At 41.1% G+C, this 20,718-nt stretch overlaps 1 protein-coding gene across 1 annotated transcript in view; it reads right to left on the reverse strand.

Moving 5' to 3' along the window:
* Positions 1-20,166, reverse strand: part of LOC134575400 (protein NDNF-like) — a 34,300-nt gene extending 14,134 nt beyond the window's left edge. Inside the window, exon 1 of the mRNA XM_063434702.1 lies at positions 19,691-20,166. Coding sequence (XP_063290772.1) covers positions 19,691-19,697 — 7 coding nt within the window. The 5' untranslated portion in view covers positions 19,698-20,166. The remainder of the gene's footprint in view (positions 1-19,690) is intronic.
* Positions 20,167-20,718: the final 552 nt, after the last annotated feature.

The raw sequence follows: 20,718 nt of genomic DNA on the forward strand, positions 1-20,718 counted from the left end.
GAATGCAATCCCATCCATATACTTATAAATAACCCCGACAAGTTCTTAGATAAATATGGTAATTTATTTGGGTTTCAAATATATGGGACGGGTTTAGACCCTGGGACAGTATTGTTTATAGGGATAGAGACTGATACGGTATCCTCCCAGACTCATCAAGTATACCATTCCTTTTATGAAGAGATGAGCATAGATAATAAGATCCCCCATAATGCTAAAAACCTGTTTATTGATTTAGCCGAAAGTATTGCCGGTAGTCTTAATGTTACCAACTGCTATGTGTGTGGAGGTACTAACATGGGAGACCAATGGCCTTGGGAAGCAAAGGAGGTAATGTCCGGTTCTGAGGCAGTTGACCAATTAATATCTACACAAGCCGATTATCATATGAGTGTTAGAGGTAAATCTGAGTGGAGATTAAAGACCTCCATCATAGGTTATGTTTGCATAGCAAGGAAAGGAATGATGTATAATACTTCTGTAGGAGAATTAACTTGTCTAGGGCAAAAAGCTTATGATGATGATACAAAGAATACAACTTGGTGGTCGGCTTCAAATGTCTCAGAACCATCTAACCCGTTTGCTAGATATGCCAATTTAAAGGATGTGTGGTTTGACCTATCCATCACATCTACCTGGAGAGCCCCAGCAAATTTGTACTGGATCTGTGGTAAGAAAGCCTATTCGGAGTTGCCACAGGACTGGGAAGGGGCATGTGTGTTGGGTATGCTCAAACCATCCTTCTTCTTGTTACCTATTGAAACAGGTGAGACTTTAGGTGTTAAAGTGTATGATGTGAATCATAGGAAGAAAAGGGGACCCATAGAGATAGGCGCCTGGGAAGATAATGAATGGCCTCCCCAGCGTATTATAGATTACTATGGGCCAGCCACGTGGGCAGAGGACGGTACCTTTGGTTATAGAACCCCAATTTATATGCTCAACCGTATTATAAGATTACAGGCGGTGGTTGAGATCATTACTAACGAGACATCACAAGCGCTCAATCTTCTAGCGAAGCATAATACCAGGATGAGGACAGCAGTATACCAAAATAGATTAGCCTTGGATTACCTATTGGCAGTAGAGGGAGGTGTATGTGGGAAGTTTAACCTGAGCAATTGCTGTCTTCAAATAGATGACGAAGGGCAAGCAATAGCTGAGCTTACTAGCCATATGGTTAAACTAGCGCATGTGCCTACTCAGGTATGGAAAGGGTACAATCCAAGTAGTTGGTTTGGTAGCTGGTATGAGTGGTTTGGAGGGCTTAAGGCAGTGGTAGGTGGAGTCCTACTGATTTTAATGTTGTGTCTACTCCTGCCGTGTCTTATACCCTTAGTAGTTAGGTCTGTGCAAAGCCTGATAGAAAATATAGCAGAGAGGAAGGCTGCTGCACAGATAATGGCAATTTATAAATATAAGGCTCTAGATCAGGGAGAACCAATGCAGGAAGATGAGTGTTGAAGATTCACATCATAAGATAAGTCTGGTCTGGTTCAAGGTAACTTGCGGTGTATGCAAACTAAGGTTAAGTGATGCCTCAAGTAATTGTGAAATATCAAGAGGCATCAAAGCGGGGAATGTGGTGGAATCTCGGTAAAAATAAATTTAGTAGGCCGAGATTACCACGTGGCATGTGTACGTGCATATGCTGACGTATCGATCAGTTGGTTGCACGAGGCAAGATACGATCAGTAGTGTACGGAGCATGTGCAAGAATACAGGATGTAGTATTCCCCTCCTCCATTGTGTTGGACAAGCCATGCGGTCAAGCAGGAAGTTAATTCTTATTTGTATTGATTGGTCAAGAGAATGTGCGGGTGGAGCTTAATATGGGAGGAGTTATATGCCTATATAAGGAGCCTGCACTATTGTCCGGGGCTCAGAACTTGCTGTATTTTGGTGACATTAGTCCCTCTGAGTCCCGATCAGTGATCCAATAAAGAATCTCTTCCTTCCTGAAGAAACCTGTGTCCATCTCTCTGTGCTTGGCTTCCGTCAGTTTCTCCGGTATCAATATGTATAATTATTAATAAATATTAACAATTTCAGAAGTTTGTTCAATGATTAAGTATGATGCTTTGTCCTAACTGAGTCAACGTATCAATGTATACCGGGAAGATTTAAAGGAACATAAATCATGGTGATTGTAAATTGTATAGAACTACTTATCTCTACGTTTCTACAATCTTTCTAAGGACTATGCCTTAAATGCACCAATTATGCCAGAGTCATTTTGATCACCCAGCGTGTGTTTTTGTGATTTTAACACGATGTATATTTTGGGACACTGTCAAGATTACATTTCTTGGTTTGTTGTTACTTAAAGGACCACTATAGGCACCCAGACGACTTCAGCTCAATGAAGTGATCTGGGTCACAGGTCCCTCAACTGAGAAGATGCTGGACGTCCATAGGAAAGCATTGAGTAATGCTTTCCTATGGGCGGTTTGAATGCGCGCGCATGCGCATTCGGCGTTGACGTCGGCAAGGGGATGAGAGTTTCCCAGCGCCAAGGGAGCCTGGCGCTGGAGAAAGGTAAGTGACTAAAGGGGTTTTAACCCCTTCAGCCCAGCGGGAGGGGGGTCACGAGGGTGCGGGGGACCTAATGACCCTATAGTTAAAGGATTAGTCCAAGCCAAAAACAGTATTTTAATAAAAGTGTTTAAGGTCAGAGTTACCCTCCCTATTCTGGTCCTCCACCCACTTTAAAATGAAAAAAAAAGGAGATACAATTATTACATTCCAGCAGCAAGTTCTCCCAGCAGCACAATCCTTCTACAGTGATATGACTCTCCTTGGAGGACAATAGATATCAGGGTGGGCCGGCTAAAGGAAGGGCTTTCTAGGTATATTATTATTTTATTATCAATATAGCGCCAGCAAATTCCGTAGTGCTGTACAATGGGTGGGTATAGAAGGGGGGAATACTGCCAAAAGTAGTCTGTCGCCAGCATGTTGGGTGTGCTGATCACAGACGTCCAATATGCACAGAGTTATAGAAAACTCTTGGTCCGGGTCTGCTAATGATGCCATAGTGACTCTGTCAGAGGTGGAGTTATAGCTTCAGCAGCAAAGGGGTTAAACTCTGTATGTGCAATGTCTCATTACAGCACGTATAGGTTCCAAACACCATGACCACTTCAAATCATTCAATGGTTCTTGGAGTAACCTTTTTTAAATTAGTATATTATTAATTATAAAGATAAATTATATTGCATTGCAAAGGGAGCTATTAAACTGACACAACAGTCACCAGAACAACAACTACAGCTAAATGTAAGGATTTGGTGTCACCGCAGGCATTTTCATGTACACACTGCCTTTTCAGAGAAAAGGAAGTGTTTACATTGCTGCCGACGGACACCTCCAGTGGCAGCCATTGAGATGGTTACTAGAGGTGGTTACTGGGTCAGTGCTGTACAACTGATGTTCAGCATCTCTACATTCTCTGCATTAATTTGATACATCTCTACGATGAGATACTGAGTGGTGCAGTTTTGTCGTGCATGCGCAATAGCCTCCCAAGGCTTTTCTATGGGAGAGCATAAAGATTGATTATCTCAACCATGGAGGAGGTCAGACGGGCCAGCTACGATTAGACTAGACCGCTGTGGGAGAAGAGCTGAGTAAAATTACCTTTTACTGAGATTGGATGGTTAACAGGTAAAGCAATATTTTCTACACTTTTGCTAGTGATTCTACTATCACAATATACAGATAAAACAAATGCTATTCTAAATGACAACTAATTGTTATTTGTATGACAGGTCCTGAAATGAAGTATAAACGGTTTAGGACATACTGATGGAATAAAAAGTTAATCGGATGAGACTTCACATCATACCAAATGCTTTAGCAAAAGCAAATAAAAAAGCTAGTAGTTTGAGCTGAATATACTGAAACACAATATCAGCTTAATCAGTATCTGTACAAATAAACTGCACAGCACCCATAAATCACCCACCGTATATCTATCACACCCACACCAATAATATCACCCATTCAGCACCAGGTACTAATATCGTAACTAACCAGGAAAGAAATGAAACTGGGAAAGCATCTACACTTAATTCAATACCTCCACATTCACTCTATAACATTTACCAGATTGTTCAACCAATTCTAGGATTCTTTAAAATATCCATTCATTATCACTATCATTCATTCTGTAAGAGCAGCATCTACATTCTCAGGTGGAGCATAAAGGATGATAGTAAGTGCCTTGTAGGATAGCCAGTTACTGTCACTGAATGTGAATATTCCATATTTCCCTTTTTTGACATTGATCAGAACTTGCATTATCATAACACCGGCATGGAGGGTGCAATGTCCAGGTGAACGACAGGAGGGGATGCACAGCGCCAATCCTACTGCCTGTTACTTAATTTACTACTACTACTACCATGGTCCATGAGGCCACACTACAACAGGGGGTAAGCTGGCATTGAAAGGGGTAAAAGATACACAAAGGGGCTGGTGGGGGGAGAAAGAGACACACAGCGGTGAGGAGTACAGGACACTAAAGGAGGGGTTGTAAGAGACACACAATGGTGAGAAGTACGGGACACACAAGGAGGGGTTGTAAGAGACACACAATGGTGAGGAGTAGGAGACACACAAGGAGGGGTTGTAAGAGACACACAATGGTGAGGAGTAGGGGACACACAGGGAGGGGTTGTAAGAGACACACAATGGTGAGGAGTACGGGACACACAAGGAGGGGTTGTAAGAGACACACAATGGTGAGGAGTAGGGGACACACAAGGAGGGGTTGTAAGAGACACACAATGGTGAGGAGTAGGGGACACACAGGGAGGGGCTGTAAGAGACACACAATGGTGAGAAGTACGGGACACACAAGGAGGGGTTGTAAGAGACACACAATGGTGAGGAGTAGGGGACACACAAGAGGGGGTTGAAGGAGACACACGATGGTGAGGAGTAGGGGACACACAAGGAGGGGTTGTAATAGACACACAATGGTGAGTAGTACGGGACACACAGGGAGGGGTTGTAAGAGACACACAATGGTGAGAAGTACGGGACACACAAGGAGGGGTTGTAAGAGACACACAATGGTGAGGAGTAGGGGACACACAAGGAGGGGTTGTAAGAGACACACAATGGTGAGGAGTAGGGGACACACAGGGAGGGGCTGTAAGAGACACACAATGGTGAGAAGTACGGGACACACAAGGAGGGGTTGTAAGAGACACACAATGGTGAGGAGTACGGGACACACAAGGAGGGGTTGTAAGAGACACACAATGGTGAGGAGTACGGGACACACAGGGAGGGGTTGTAAGAGACACACAATGGTGAGAAGTACGGGACACACAAGGAGGGGTTGTAAGAGACACACAATGGTGAGAAGTACGGGACACACAAGGAGGGGTTGTAAGAGACACACAATGGTGAGGAGTACGGGACACACAAGGAGGGGTTGTAAGAGACACACAATGGTGAGGAGTACGGGACACACATGGAGGGGTTGTAAGAGACACACAATGGTGAGAAGTACGGGACACACAAGGAGGGGTTGTAAGAGACACACAATGGTGAGGAGTAGGGGACACACAAGGAGGGGTTGTAAGAGACACACAATGGTGAGGAGTAGGGGACACACAGGGAGGGGCTGTAAGAGACACACAATGGTGAGAAGTACGGGACACACAAGGAGGGGTTGTAAGAGACACACAATGGTGAGGAGTACGGGACACACAAGGAGGGGTTGTAAGAGACACACAATGGTGAGGAGTACGGGACACACAGGGAGGGGCTGTAAGAGACACACAATGGTGAGGAGTACGGGACACACAAGGAGGGGTTGTAAGAGACACACAATGGTGAGGAGTACGGGACACACAGGGAGGGGTTGTAAGAGACACACAATGGTGAGAAGTACGGGACACACAAGGAGGGGTTGTAAGAGACACACAATGGTGAGGAGTAGGGGACACACAAGGAGGGGTTGTAAGAGACACACAATGGTGAGGAGTAGGGGACACACAGGGAGGGGCTGTAAGAGACACACAATGGTGAGAAGTACGGGACACACAAGGAGGGGTTGTAAGAGACACACAATGGTGAGGAGTACGGGACACACAAGGAGGGGTTGTAAGAGACACACAATGGTGAGGAGTACGGGACACACAGGGAGGGGCTGTAAGAGACACACAATGGTGAGGAGTACGGGACACACAAGGAGGGGTTGTAAGAGACACACAATGGTGAGAAGTACGGGACACACAGGGAGGGGCTGTAAGAGACACACATTGGTGAGGAGTACGAGACACACAAGGAGGGGTTGTAAGAGACACACAATGGTGAGGAGTATGGGACACACAAAGAGGGGTTGTAAGAGACACACAATGGTGAGAAGTACGGGACACACAAGGAGGGGTTGTAAGAGACACACAATGGTGAGAAGTACGGGACACACAAGGAGGGGTTGTAAGAGACACACAATGGTGAGAAGTACGGGACACACAGGGAGGGGCTGTAAGAGACACACATTGGTGAGGAGTACGGGACACACAAGGAGGGGTTGTAAGAGACACACAATGGTGAGGAGTATGGGACACACAAAGAGGGGTTGTAAGAGACACACAATGGTGAGGAGTATGGGACACACAAAGAGGGGTTGTAAGAGACACACAATGGTGAGGAGTAGGGGACACACAGGGAGGGGTTGTAAGAGACACACAATGGTGAGAAGTATGGGACACACAAGGAGGGGTTGTAAGAGACACACAATGGTGAGGAGTAGGGGACACAGAGAGGGGTTGTAAGAGACACACAATGGTGAGGAGTAGGGGACACACAGGGAGGGGCTGTAAGAGACACACAATGGTGAGAAGTACGGGACACACAAGGAGGGGTTGTAAGAGACACACAATGGTGAGGAGTAGGGGACACACAGGGAGGGGTTGTAAGAGACACACAATGGTGAGGAGTAGGGGACACACAGGGAGGGGCTGTAAGAGACACACAATGGTGAGAAGTACGGGACACACAAGGAGGGGTTGTAAGAGACACACAATGGTGAGGAGTAGGGGACACACAAGGAGGGGTTGTAAGAGACACACAAGTGTGGATAAGATACATTAAAGGTAGTGAAATACAGACAAAGGGTGAAACGTTGGGATAAGATACACTTAAGGAGGGGGGTGTAAGACATAAAAGGGGGATAGGATACACAAAAGGGGATAAGAAACACAAAAGAGGCTAAAGGGGCGTAAGAAATACGAAGTAAGGAGTTAAAGAGACACATGGGTGAAAACACTTTTTGGTGGGGAGGAAAAAATGCGTCAAAATTCCTGGCACCAGCACTGACATGGAGGAAGGGCGTCTGCAACTCTCCCCACCTTGCTGTATTTCCAACAGGTAACAATACCTCCCAGGAAATAGAGATAGTGAGGCTGGTACCCATTCTTACTTCTATAGACTTACCGTATATACTCGAGTATAAGCCGAGTTTTTCAGCACATTTTTTATGCTGAAAAACCCCAACTCGGCTTATACTCGAGTCAATTGTCTGTATTATGGCAATTTACATTGCCATAATACAGACAGGGGGCTGTGGGGGCTGCAGAGCATTTACTTACCTCTCCTGCAGCTCCTGTCAGCTTCCTTCTTCTCCGTGCCGGTCCGTTCAGCACCTCTGTCAGCTCCCAGTGTAAGTCTCACGAGAGCCGCGGGGTCATAGTGTGGCTCTCGCGAGACTTACACTGTGAGCTGACAGGGGGGCTGCACGGACCGGCGCGGAGGAGGGAGCTGACAGGAGCTGCAGGAGAGGTAAGTAAACTCTCAGCCAGGGAAGGAGAGCCCCCCTCCCTGCCATGTATCAAGCAGGGAGGGGGGATGGAAAATATAAATACATAATAATAAACTATTAAAAATAATAATAATTTTCAAAAATAACAATATAACAAAAACAATTAAAATAATAATTAATAAAATAAATAATAATATAACAAAAAATGATTAAAATAATAATTGATAAAATAACAATAATCAAAATGCCCACCCCCACCAACACATACACAAACACACACTGCATCACACACACTCACACTTCATTCATATACACACACTGCATTCATATACACACACTGCATTCATATACACACACTGCACTCATACACACACTGCACTCACACACACACTGCATTCATACACACACACTGCATTCATACACACACTGCACTCATACACACACTGCACTCATACACACACTGCACTCATACACACACTGCATTCACACACACACACTGCATTCACACACACACTGCACTCATACACACACACTGCATTCATACACACACACTGCACTCATACACACACACTGCATTCATTATATACACACACTGTAAATAAATATTCAATTAATATAATTTTTTTAGGATCTAATTTTATTTAGAAATTTACCAGTATTTCCCACCCTAGTCTTATACTCGAGTCAATAAGTTTTCCCAGTTTTTTGGGGTAAAATTAGGGGCCTCGGCTTATATTCGGGTCGGCTTATACTCGAGTATATACGTAACTCCCCCTGTGAGGTTGGGGAGATCACAGCTGGCCTCCATAGATGTCTAGATTGTTTCTACTGGTACATATTTCTTGCACTGGTTTCTAGTCACTGAGCACAGACAGTCATCGCATTTCAAACTTCATGCTGCATTCTTGCAGACTCCCTTAGCAATGGACACCCTTTTAAACACAGCTTTTTAACCCCTTAACGCCGTTATGGCGTGCTATGCCGTCACGGGTTAAGTGGGCTTTAACGCCGTTATGACGGCATAGCACGCCGTAACGGCTTGCAGCCCCAGGAGGTAAGTTATACTTACCTCCGCCGCGATCCGCTTCGGGAGGACTGCCTCACAGCCCAGGCAGCCCTCCCACGGCAAATCAGGCCCCCGGGGGCCATGTGATCGCTCTCAAAGAGCGATCACATGGCCCCCTATAGCTGGCTGTGGATATGCCAGCAGGGGGACTGTTTGAAATATCAGACAGTCCCCCTGCTGGTGGGAAGTATAAAAAAAAATAAAAGACAAGTGTAAAAATAAATTTAATATATTTTTATATATATATAATATGTATATATATTATATATATAATATATATACATATTATATATATGTAACGTCATACAAAGTGTATTTTAATATTAATATAAGTATATATATTAATATTAAAATACACTTAGAATGACGTTACATATATATAATATGTATATATATTATATATATAATAGATGTACATATATATATTATATATAAATACGTATAATTAAAATAATAAATAAATAAAATAATAAAATAAATAAATAAAATATTGAAACAAAATTTAATATAAATTATATATGCATATGTAATTTCATTCTAACTGTATTTTGTTATTAATATATATATATCGGTAACAAAATACACTTAGAATGACATTCTATATATATATAAAATACAAATAACCGCAAATATATATATATAGATAAATACATATAATTACATAAAAGATTACATTAGTATACACGTAGAATTTAAATACCTATAAATGCATATATATTAAAATTCTACGTGTATATTTAAATAATCTTTTAACGTAATTATGTGATTTGATTAATTAAAATTTGATTGACATGCCTGACAACACAGGGAGAAAGTGCAGAGAATTTAATTTGCAAGCACTATATTTGACCCTGTAACTCTCCAAGACACCATAAAACCTGTACATAGGGGGTACTGTTTTACTCGGGAGACTTCGCTGAACTCAAATATTCGTGTTTCAAACTGGTAAATTGTATTACAACGATGATATTTTAAGTAAAAGTGAAGTTTTTTGCATTTTTTACAAACGAACGGCACTTTTATGGACTATATTATTGTTGTAATATGTTTTACTGTTTTAAAACACTAATATTTGTGTTTAGTGAAGTCTCCCGAGAATAACAGTACCCCCCATATACAGGTTTTATGGTGTTTTGGAAAGTTAGAGAGTCACATATAAGGCTTGCATTTCATTTTTTTCACATTGAAATTTGCCAGATTGGTTATGTTGCCTTTGAGAGCGTATGGTAGCCCAGGAATGAGAATTACCCCCATGATGGCATACCATTTGCAAAAGTAGACAACCCGAGGTATTGCAAGTGGGGTATGTCCAGTCTTTCTTAGTAGCCACTTAGTCACAAACACTGGCCAAATATTCGTTTTTTGCTTTTTTCACACAAAAACAAATATGAACGCTAACTTTGGCCAGTGTTTGTGACTAAGTGGCTACTAAAAAAGACTAAACATACCCCACTTTCAATACCTTGGCTTGTCTACTTTTTCAAATGGTATGCCATTATGGGGGTAATTCTCATTCCTGGGCTACCACACCGTCTCAAAGGTAACATTACCAATCTGGCAAATTTCAATTTGAAAATGTAATGTTCTATATTTGACCCTGTAACTTTCCAAAACAACATAAAACCTGTTAATGGGGGGTACTGCTGTACTCGTGAGACATCGCTGATTACAAATATGTGCATTTTTTTGCAGTAAAACCTAACAGTATTATGACATTCACAGTTAAAATGTCAGACGGAAATGCAAATTTAAAAAAAAATCTTATTTTCTCACATTTTTTTTACTTTTATTCATAATAAATGATGTTCCATATATGAATAGTTAATGATAGATTAAAGCCCTGTTTCTCCTGAACAAAATGATATATAATAAGTGTGGGTGCATATAATTTGAAAGAGGGGAACTACGGGTGAACAGACATATAGCGCAAATTCCAGTTTTTGTTTACGTTTTGTTTTGATCAGAACGTGCACTATTGACTCCGTCCTGAAGGGGTTAAGAAAACAAAACAACAACAAAAAAACAGAGCATGGGCTATGGATTATAGCTCATGGTCTGTTTTTCTTTTTTTTTTTTTTTTTTTTTTTTTAAAGCTATGTTTAAAAGTGTGTCCATTGCTAAGGGAGTCTGCAAAAATGCAGCATGACGTTTGAAATGCGATGACTGTCTGTGCTCATTTGCATGCAAAGCTGGGAACTCTGGGATAGATGTGAAAACATGAATTGTTCAGTTTCTATGCCCAGTCCAACGTAAGATATGTCCAAGATGCGTAACAGTCATTTTTGTGTTTGTAATATGACATTCTTTTCCTCTTTTTTAAATCTATTTCTAACAAAAGACAAAGTAGGGATTGCACATAGTACATACAGGCTTTGCACAAATTAGGGACTGCACATATTATGTATTTTTCCTACGCCTGACTCTTCTTGAGACTGGGCATCAAGGAGTGTCAATCCCTCAGTCATCACCATGGGGGCTCTAGGAAATTGTCTCTGTCTATGGAAGATCCCACGGGCTCACTGGATCCTCCAATTATTTAATGCTGTACTCTAGAGCATGTACAGCAGTGCCGCTGGCTCCTGACATGGAAACTCCAAGAGCAGAAGAGGACGCACGGAAAAATATGGTGGCGCCCGAAAAAAAGGACAGCTTCAGAACCTTCACCTCCCCCCCCCCCCCCAGCCACTGGTTCCCCGGTGGAGATTGTCACTGCTGGGGGTCTTTGCAAATTATACATATTCTCCAGACAGTGATAGTGCCACTTCAACCTGTATTTCGTGGTAAGTTGTTTTTGGTTATACGTTCCTGCACCTGGGCTGTATTCTCCACAGCCTTAACTATATATATATAAAGTTGCATAAAGGATTATTCACTAGACACCATTTGGACAAAATACAGTTAAAATGGTCAAATAACGACCACACTGGCAATTTCCAGATTTATTACAGCCAAAAGCGGTCAGTCCAATCAATTCTGTAACATACCTTAGGAAGAGTTTGGAAAATTGCTAATATCAGCATCTGAACCAATTTACAATTAACTTCTTTCTCGAGACTTGTCTGCCAGAGCTCTCTAAATGGTTGATTTACTAGCCAACCAATCAGAGAGCTCTTGGTCATATTGTGAAGCATGGGAACTTTTCCCACGCTTTGCGATAGCTGTTATAGCATGAGAAAGCCTATAAAACGGGCAAGATTGGATTATTTTTTTTATAGTAGCATGGTTTTATTTTTCCATAGTTTTTTTTTTTTTAAATCAGGCCTTTTTAATTAGTGTGTCAAGAATTCTGGGTTTTATTTCCACTATTATTAGGGTGAGGAGGGGTGGGTAGGGACTTAATTTTAAGATGGGTGGCTAATGGATTGGGGGTAGGTCGGCCCAGTATGCAGCCAGATGGTTTTGTCCCATTTGGATCGGGCCACTCAGACTAAAGTGTACATCCCTGATAGTAATCACGGTTAAAACAAAGACTCGAGTCTATCACGTACAACCTTTAAAACCCATCTGTTTATGCTGTTGATCCAAAAGAAAATACAATCCCAATTAAAAGCAATGGCCAAGTGTGCCACAAAAGTTAAAAACATATCCTTCTTGACTCCATAATGGCAATCAGATTTCTCCTTGGATCAACAACCTGTTACAATTAATTCAATCTTTAAATATTCTGCATTAAAAAAAACATTAAGGCATTTTAAAAATATATATAGCTATAGAATCTGATAAGACAACTTCTTCAGGAAAATCATTCCACTTACTGTAAAGAACCATTTGCTCTGCTGTAAGTGAAAATGCCTTTTTTCCAGTTTCAATGGATATTCTCTTGTGAGTTCTATATTCCTACTAATGAACAGGTCATTAATTTGTAGGTCTCCTCTGCACATTTGTCTAGTTCTGCAATATCCTTCTTCAAAACTGGTGCCCATAATTCACTGTATATTCTAAGGTTTGGTCTTACCACTGATTTATACAGAACTAGATTTATACAAAGTTATATTTGGGTTACGTAAACCAAAGCCCTCTTTATACACAAAACCACCATACTATCTTTTGCAAAGGAAGACCGGCATTTCATACTGTTGCCAATCTATTATTGTTCCCAAGTTTCATTTAATGTCATAATATATAATTATGAGCACTGATACCCGGTTAATGTCTGTACTTCCTAAATGAAACACAATGCATGGTCAAGAATATTAATAAGGTCGACAAGTGACCTAGGCAGTTGTACGAAGATTTAGAAAGGGTCATGACACTGGCTACTTCAGCCTATTACTTATCGTTGTGGATCAATATCCTGTAAGCATCATTGCTTGTCGAACAAATGTCTCTACCAATAGCCCAGATGCTGGGGCCAATCCATTTGGCTGTCAGTTTCTCATCTGAGCAGAGCAGCAGAAGTTCCACCATAGAATCCAGTAGAACCAGCAGGAAAATTCCACTTTCTTGTATTTGCATCACTTTTTCCAACAGAAAACTTTGATAAATAACCTCCTTTATCTGGAAATGTCCATCTTTTGTGGGTGATTACAACTATCTTATATGTGAATCCAGAAAATTGTGGAGATTTTCCGGCTAATTTATTATAATATAATAATATCTAATAGATTGTAAGCTCCTTGGGCAGGGCATTCTTCATCTACTGTCCCCATATGTCAAATGTGTTTTGTCAGAATTCTTTCTTTGTTTTCTTTTTTCTCTAGTGTACAGTGCTGCAGTGCTAATATGTTGGCACTATATAAATAACTGTATATAAATGAATTGCATCCCCTTTCAGCTTTAAAGGTGCTCAGCATATCACTATGCACATGCACAGGACAACCAGATAATGTACCTGAACATGGCTCTTGCCCCACTACTTGGGTTAGCAGAAGTTGAATTTATTCAAATATACTTCCATTGTTCAGCAACTATTTGTAAGCACTCCTTTTTCAATGCTCGGAAACTGATCTCTGTCAAATGAGTCAAGCATTAATAGTTATATCTTAGCACCAAAAGTGAGTGGACACACTTAAGATGTAACTATGAATCAAAGCCACTTTTAGAGGTTAAACACAAACCACACACACCAGAATTTGCAAAGACCCCCGACAGTGACAACGCTGCTTGGGGCCTGGTGGTCAGTGACCAGGTAAAGGTTAGAATTACCTACCTGAACCTGTCCATCGTGCACACAGCCATCTTATTCTGGCAAATCCTCTTTAGCTCCTGGCTTTTCAGTGTCAGGAGCCGACATCACTTCTGTATTCTCACTCATACGCGAGAGTACAGTATTGAGATCAATGGAGACATAGACACAGCTACTTCCCAGTAGCCTTCACTGGCCATAGCTGTTGGGATTGACTCTTAGATTCCGCCCTGAGTCTTGGCTAGGCTGGAATTTCATTGTAATTCCAACACAGTCAAAATGAGCATTTCATAGGAAGTCTATCTCTCTGTAGACAGAGACATTTCCCTGCAGCCGTTACTAGTGACATATGTCATGACTGACACTGTAGCTTCACCCAGAGTCAAGAATGTCAAGCGAAGGAAATAAAGAGAAATAAAGTTATCCATCCTTTTCTTAGTATATCTCTTGATTAGGTTTAGTATTTTGAGGATCTGAGTATAGATTCTATCTTTATGAAATACTCATTTTTTAGTGGAGTGTGACAGTGCCACTTTCAGTTCACACTAGTGATGTCGCGAACATAAAAATTTCTGTTCGCGAATGGCGAACGCGAACTTCCGCAAATGTTCGCGAACGGGCGAACCGGGCGAACCGCCATAGACTTCAATAGGCAGGCAAATTTTAAAACCCACAGGGACTCTTTTTGGCCACAATAGTGATGGAAAAGTTGTTTCAAGGGGACTAACACCTGGACTGTGGCATGCCGGAGGGGGATCTATGGCAAAACTCCCATGGAAAATTACATAGTTGATGCAGAGTCTGGTTTTAATCCATAAAGGGCATTAATCACCTAACATTCCTAAATTGTTTGGAATAACGTGCTTTAAAACATCAGGTATGATGTTGTATCGATCAGGTAGTGTAAGGGTTACGCCCGCTTCACAGTGACAGACCAAACTCCCCGTTTAATGCACCGCAAACAACCGCAAACTGTCCATTTGCACAACCGCAAACTCCCCATTTGCACAAGGTTGGATACCAAGCTAGCCATGTCCCATTCCCTGTCCTCACTGATGTCATTGAAGGTCTCTTCCTCCACCCAGCCACGTACAACACCAAGGATCCCCGAAAGGTGACAACAAGCCCCCTGTATTTTTTTTTTTAATGTAAACTACTGTTACACCAGATATGAGTTGCACTGGCGTGACACTGTGCCCTGGCAGGCCCTGAAACGCACACGTGTGAAGGAAACTGACTGCTATTATTTCACAGTCAAATTTCTAGGTTTTTTTTTTTAAATGCAAGCTATTGTGGCACAGTATACGCTGTGAGCCTGACACACACGATGGCAGGCAGGCAACTGCAATTAGATTACACAGGAAAAAAAAAAAGCAGACTGATGTTCTAGCCCTAAAAAGGGCTTTTTGGGGTGCTGTCCTTACAGCAGAGATCAGATGAGTCCTTCAGGACTGTAGTGGACACTGAACACACTAGCCTAGCTATCGATTTCCCTATTAAATCAGCAGCAGCTACACTGTCCCTCCTCTCACTAAGAATGCAGCTTCCGGGGGGCGGGGCCTAGCGGTCATGGAGGAAAGACGCACTTCGTGTGAGCTCCCTCAATATCTCACTTTAAGCAGCTATCAACAAGCAAATTTCCCCCCAGAAGGGGGATGACCCAGCAATGTTGCTCCTACCTGACCGACCCGACATGCTTAATAGCGGTCAGCAACTCGACAGAGTCTTACTTACCTCCGCGTGGCAAGAGTGGCCTGGTGCTCACCGGGCGGGAGAGGCGGACGATCTCCCGATCCTGGGATGCCCAGGAGCAGCTACTTCCCGGCAGGAGCTCCGTTACCCCCTCCTCCCCCCTCGGACCGGTGGGGGTTATCCCGGTCCACCCCTGAGAGGCTGTCTGGAGCTAATGGACGCACAGAGCACAGCCGCCCAGGCTGACATACTCATCTGCGACTCTCCCAGCCACGTGTCCTCCTGGTACCAGCAAAGCATGGCAGGATATTGAGTCTAAGCTGGACAGACTCTTTAATCAATTTTGGAAGCAAATAACAAGCAGGAAGCCCCAACAAGCTCCACCACAGCCCCAACAAGCTCCACCACAGCTAAGCGAAGCAGTCCCCATTAAAATCCACCAACGCAAAAGGCGTCAAAGATGGGACCGGAGGCACAAACAGAAATGCAGAGCCTGCCCCACATCAAGCACTCGCCTCCACCTTAAGCCACCACAATCCTGCACCGGACGTGAAGCACCACCGGGACAGATCCGACCACCCGACAAAAGCTTCCGCCACCTCAAGCCGCGAACCCGGCACTCAAATATAACACACTTCTGTCTAAAAAAAAAACAGAAAAATAATAAAAAAAAATAAAAAAAATAAAAAATGCAGCTTCAGAATTAATCTAAATTGTATGCTGTCTAGGAGGTGGGAGGGTCTGGGAGGGAGGGTCTGCTGCTGATTGGCTGGAATGTGTCTGCTGACTGTGAGGTACAGGGTCAAAGTTTACTCAATAATGATGAATAGGGGCGGACCGAACATCGCATATGTTAGCCGTCCGTGGTGAACGCGAACAAGCTATGTTCGCTGGGAACTATTCGCCAGCGAACCGTTCGGGACATCACTAGTTCACACTGAAAGATATTGGGGAGTTAGCAAATAAGGATACATGGAGCACTCCAAGTAACCAATGAGACAAGCTCACGAAGTAACAAGTGCCAAAAAGGTATATATGATATGGTCAGTACAGAGCAATCAACCATTATGTGATGTACCATGCTACTTCCCAGGGGCTGATTCTAGGACCCATTCATATGACCCAGAGGAGCAGTTACTTAACAGAACACTATAGTGTTAGGAACCTGATACTATAATGTTAAACTACCTACCTACCTATGGTCCCCAACCCCCTTTAAATCGCAGTAACAGGTGCTTAAACTCGCCTTTTTTCCCCACAATGTACTTCACCTCCATGGCTTAGATCAGGGATAGACAACCTTCAGCACTCCAGATGTTATGAACTACATCCCCCATAATGCTCTTACACCCATAATGCTGACAAAGCATCATGGGAGGTGTAGTCCAAAACATCTGGAGTGCCGGAGGTTGCCTATTCCTGGTTTAGATCATAAAACTTGATGATATCAGCCAATCAATGCTTTTCCATGGGAAAGCAATGGGAGGCCATTGTGCGACTGCGCCAGTCAGCATCTCCTTATAGGAACGGTCACCGCCTCCATGAAGAGAACTAGGAAGTAGTTACTGCACCTAGTGGTCTTACTAGGCAGCAATGTACATTTTCAGGCAGCAATTTTCTCTGATAAGGCAGTGTTTACATTAAAATGCCTGCAGGGACTGGCTATAGACACCAGAACAACTACATTAAGCTGTATTGGTTCTGGTGAGAAGAGTATCCCTTTAACATGACAATATTCAAACTGTGTACCAGGGAGAGCAAGCAATAGGATCAATGCAACTTGTTGTGAACATTGAAACTGACTGTAAGATAACGCCATATTGGAATTATCATAATTAACATAATTTATTTTCTTGGTATTCGACCAAAAAACCTGGACTCTTAAGTATATATAATTCTTAAATAACACTGACACTGTAAAGCCTAGCACGACTGAGAATCCTGATAATGACAACACGTGGCTTAGACAGCAGCATGAAGGTTTGAATAGACAGGGTCGTAACGTTGGCCTCTCCAATGGATCAATGTGCCTTGCTAAAGTGTAAAGCCAAGTCAAATGTATCACTTCGAACTGTGTACCTGAAACATTTGTCAAGACAATGGGTTGTATTAATTAAATAGAAATGCACTGAAAACTAATTTGCAATATTCAGGCTAGACCAGCCAAGCTTTGACTAGGTGAGTCAGAGAATTCTGCGAGATTGGCTATTTCAGCCTGAATGTTATAAATCACTTTTTGCCTCTGGACGTCCAAGACAGTTTAAAAAACCTACACAAATTTTATGTCAGCTGCCAAAATTGTAATCTTTCATTTTCACTATATTTCACAAATAAAACAAATCTCTCCATCATTTGAATGTGAAGGGAAATATATTATTGAGACTCATGCTAAAATTAAGTCTATAGAACATTACAAACCTTTCACAACTGGGAACATTTATAACAGTAATTGCAGCAATTTGTTTTTGTGGTTTAAGGAATAACATGACTTTCTGTAAAATCTTTTTAATTTAAAAATATCAGCAGAAATCTAGATTTGATCAAATTGTTAAAGTACGGCAGACTTTGCTGTATGTGGGCTGAATTTAAAGTTTATTTTATTTTTAAGTAGGTCAGGGTAAGAACACGTACTGCATTCTGTGTGTATTGACACAGAATTCCCCATCATGCTAACGTAACAGTCATAGCTGTAGGCATACAGGAACTGGGCTTTCTAAATGTCTGATAGCATCTACGCCTATTGCATTTTCTTAATAATGATGTTCCTTCCTTAAAAACAATAGTTAGGTTAGTCCCACAAACCTCTGATCCTTGAAGCTGCCTTCATTCTCAACAGTTACTCTAACATTCTGCGATTTCATATTTAACTGTTAAGTTACCATCACAACTCTGACATACACACTGCAATATGTCATTATAAAAGACAATATATACATATGGGCATGTGCAAAGGGTGGGACCTTTTCGTATAATGTACCCTGTATACAATTCAAGTACTTATGTTGAATTTCATGAAAATTTGGGTTAGCTCATTATCTGCTGAAGGATAATTTTTTAAAATATATATATATTATTTGTGTATATACTTGGAAAAATATTAATATTTAAAATGTTGTGTCTCTTTTTCTTTTAAAGATTTTATTTTAATATTTAGTAGTTTTTGTGTTTTTTTTTATTTTTTTGAAACTCAATTAAGTTTTATAGTTAACGAATAAAAATAAATGTCATTCGTGATTTCATATTATGAATATTTATGATCCCATGTTATTATATAAAATATCATCTTTTTATGTAAAAAAAAATAAAAAAAAAAAACCTTAAAAAATCCATTTGGTGGACATCCTAAAGAAATACACTGAATATCTAGGCATAAACATGTGCAAGTTTACAATTAATAGAAAAAAAATATTTTAGTATTTTTTTTTACAAATTTAAATGTATATATATATTTATATATATATATATACAGATTTTTTGGTATACTGTATATGCTTGACAGCTGAAAATGTTCAGCTTATATTTTAACTACATAAATCCAATTGATATTCATAAAAAAAAAATATATATATATAAACAAGAATTTATATTATTACTCTAAAACATGTGAGTGCAATGTTAAACAGGTGCATGCATTAGAATCCTTTTAATAAAGTGTCCCTATAAGAAACAGGTTTTGTTATGAAAACACTGTCTAGATTGTTTGATAATATAAGCTCTCACTTTAACTCACATGAGGGCACTTGCTCAGGTAAACCCAATGAAATGTTTTGTATCTGATGAATTCATGAGCTGAGTGAGTCAATGGTGAATATATTGTCCGCAGCAATTTGTAATTCAAAATTCTACCCCCCTTTCCATCAAATTTGGGCTTAAAATGATGAGTTCAAGGGTAGCTCAGCAGCTGGCATAGAACCTCAAGACCCATGATGCGTTCTCATCCTAGCACTATAAAGCATCAAAGGGACTTGTAGTTCTCTAACAGCTGGGGACCTACCTTTTGATCACCACTGGTATAAAAGGTACTTACCTGCCATGCTGAAGAAGTAGATCACAAGATACTTTGCTGCACTCAAATGAAATACAATACATTAAATCCTCCTGTTTCTAAGTGACATAAAACATGCCCAAGGCTTATAGCAGCTCATGGTGATCCTGACAGGAGACTTTCCTTAGAATAATATGTGTTCTTCTTCCTATCTGAGGATCTCTTCTTGTAGAATATTAATTCTTCTGAGATTCTTCTTATTTGGTTGTTTGAAAGATGAGAGGATTTAGACTCCCCTCTCACAAGAATTCTCAGTCCCTGCTCTCTCTCTCTCTCTCCAATATTCTGAGAGTTTGTGTTTGGCAGATCTGCAAAAGGATAACAGAATGGGAGACGGGCTTAAGGGGACACCCACTTAACCCCTTCTAAGCCATGAGCATAGCTCTAAAGGGAGCCTGACCTGACAATGTCAACAATCTGGAATTATTCAGAACATAGAATATCAGTTTAATACCTCTGAGTGCTGTGATTGATTGAGCCTCCCCCCTTTAGTACTTTGGAATCACAATAAAACACAGGGATATGATACCTAATATGGAATATAGGGGCTGCAATGTGTTCTGAGCAAGTGGAGACATTCACAGAACACAATCTCCACATACACTTGAGACATTAATGCCTTGAGATTGGAGTGTCAATTTCAATTTATGTTTTTAGAAGGGGTCACTAACCTAAACTAAATCCCGCACAGCAAATCAAATCTGTCTCTTTAATTAACCATAGCTGCTTTGTAGGATAAAGGAAAGATTAATCCTGCGGTAAGTCCTCTGTGATTTTATGTACAAAATATAACGCTGGAGAAAATGTGTGTGTACATTATTCCATTTTATGACAGTCATTGACGTGTACTTTAGTAGAGGATTTTTAATTTAATTTATTTCTGTTGTGTTCACAATTTCTTTAGAAAATGCCTGAAGCAGTTTAGGTTTCAAAATCAGTAAATTAGGAATAGCGGAGAATTGAGAGAGTATTGTGGAGTATTGGGTATTAAGGGATTGTATATTAACATA

The sequence above is a fragment of the Pelobates fuscus genome, chromosome 10, assembly GCF_036172605.1.
Source record: "Pelobates fuscus isolate aPelFus1 chromosome 10, aPelFus1.pri, whole genome shotgun sequence".
NCBI lineage: Eukaryota > Metazoa > Chordata > Amphibia > Anura > Pelobatidae > Pelobates > Pelobates fuscus.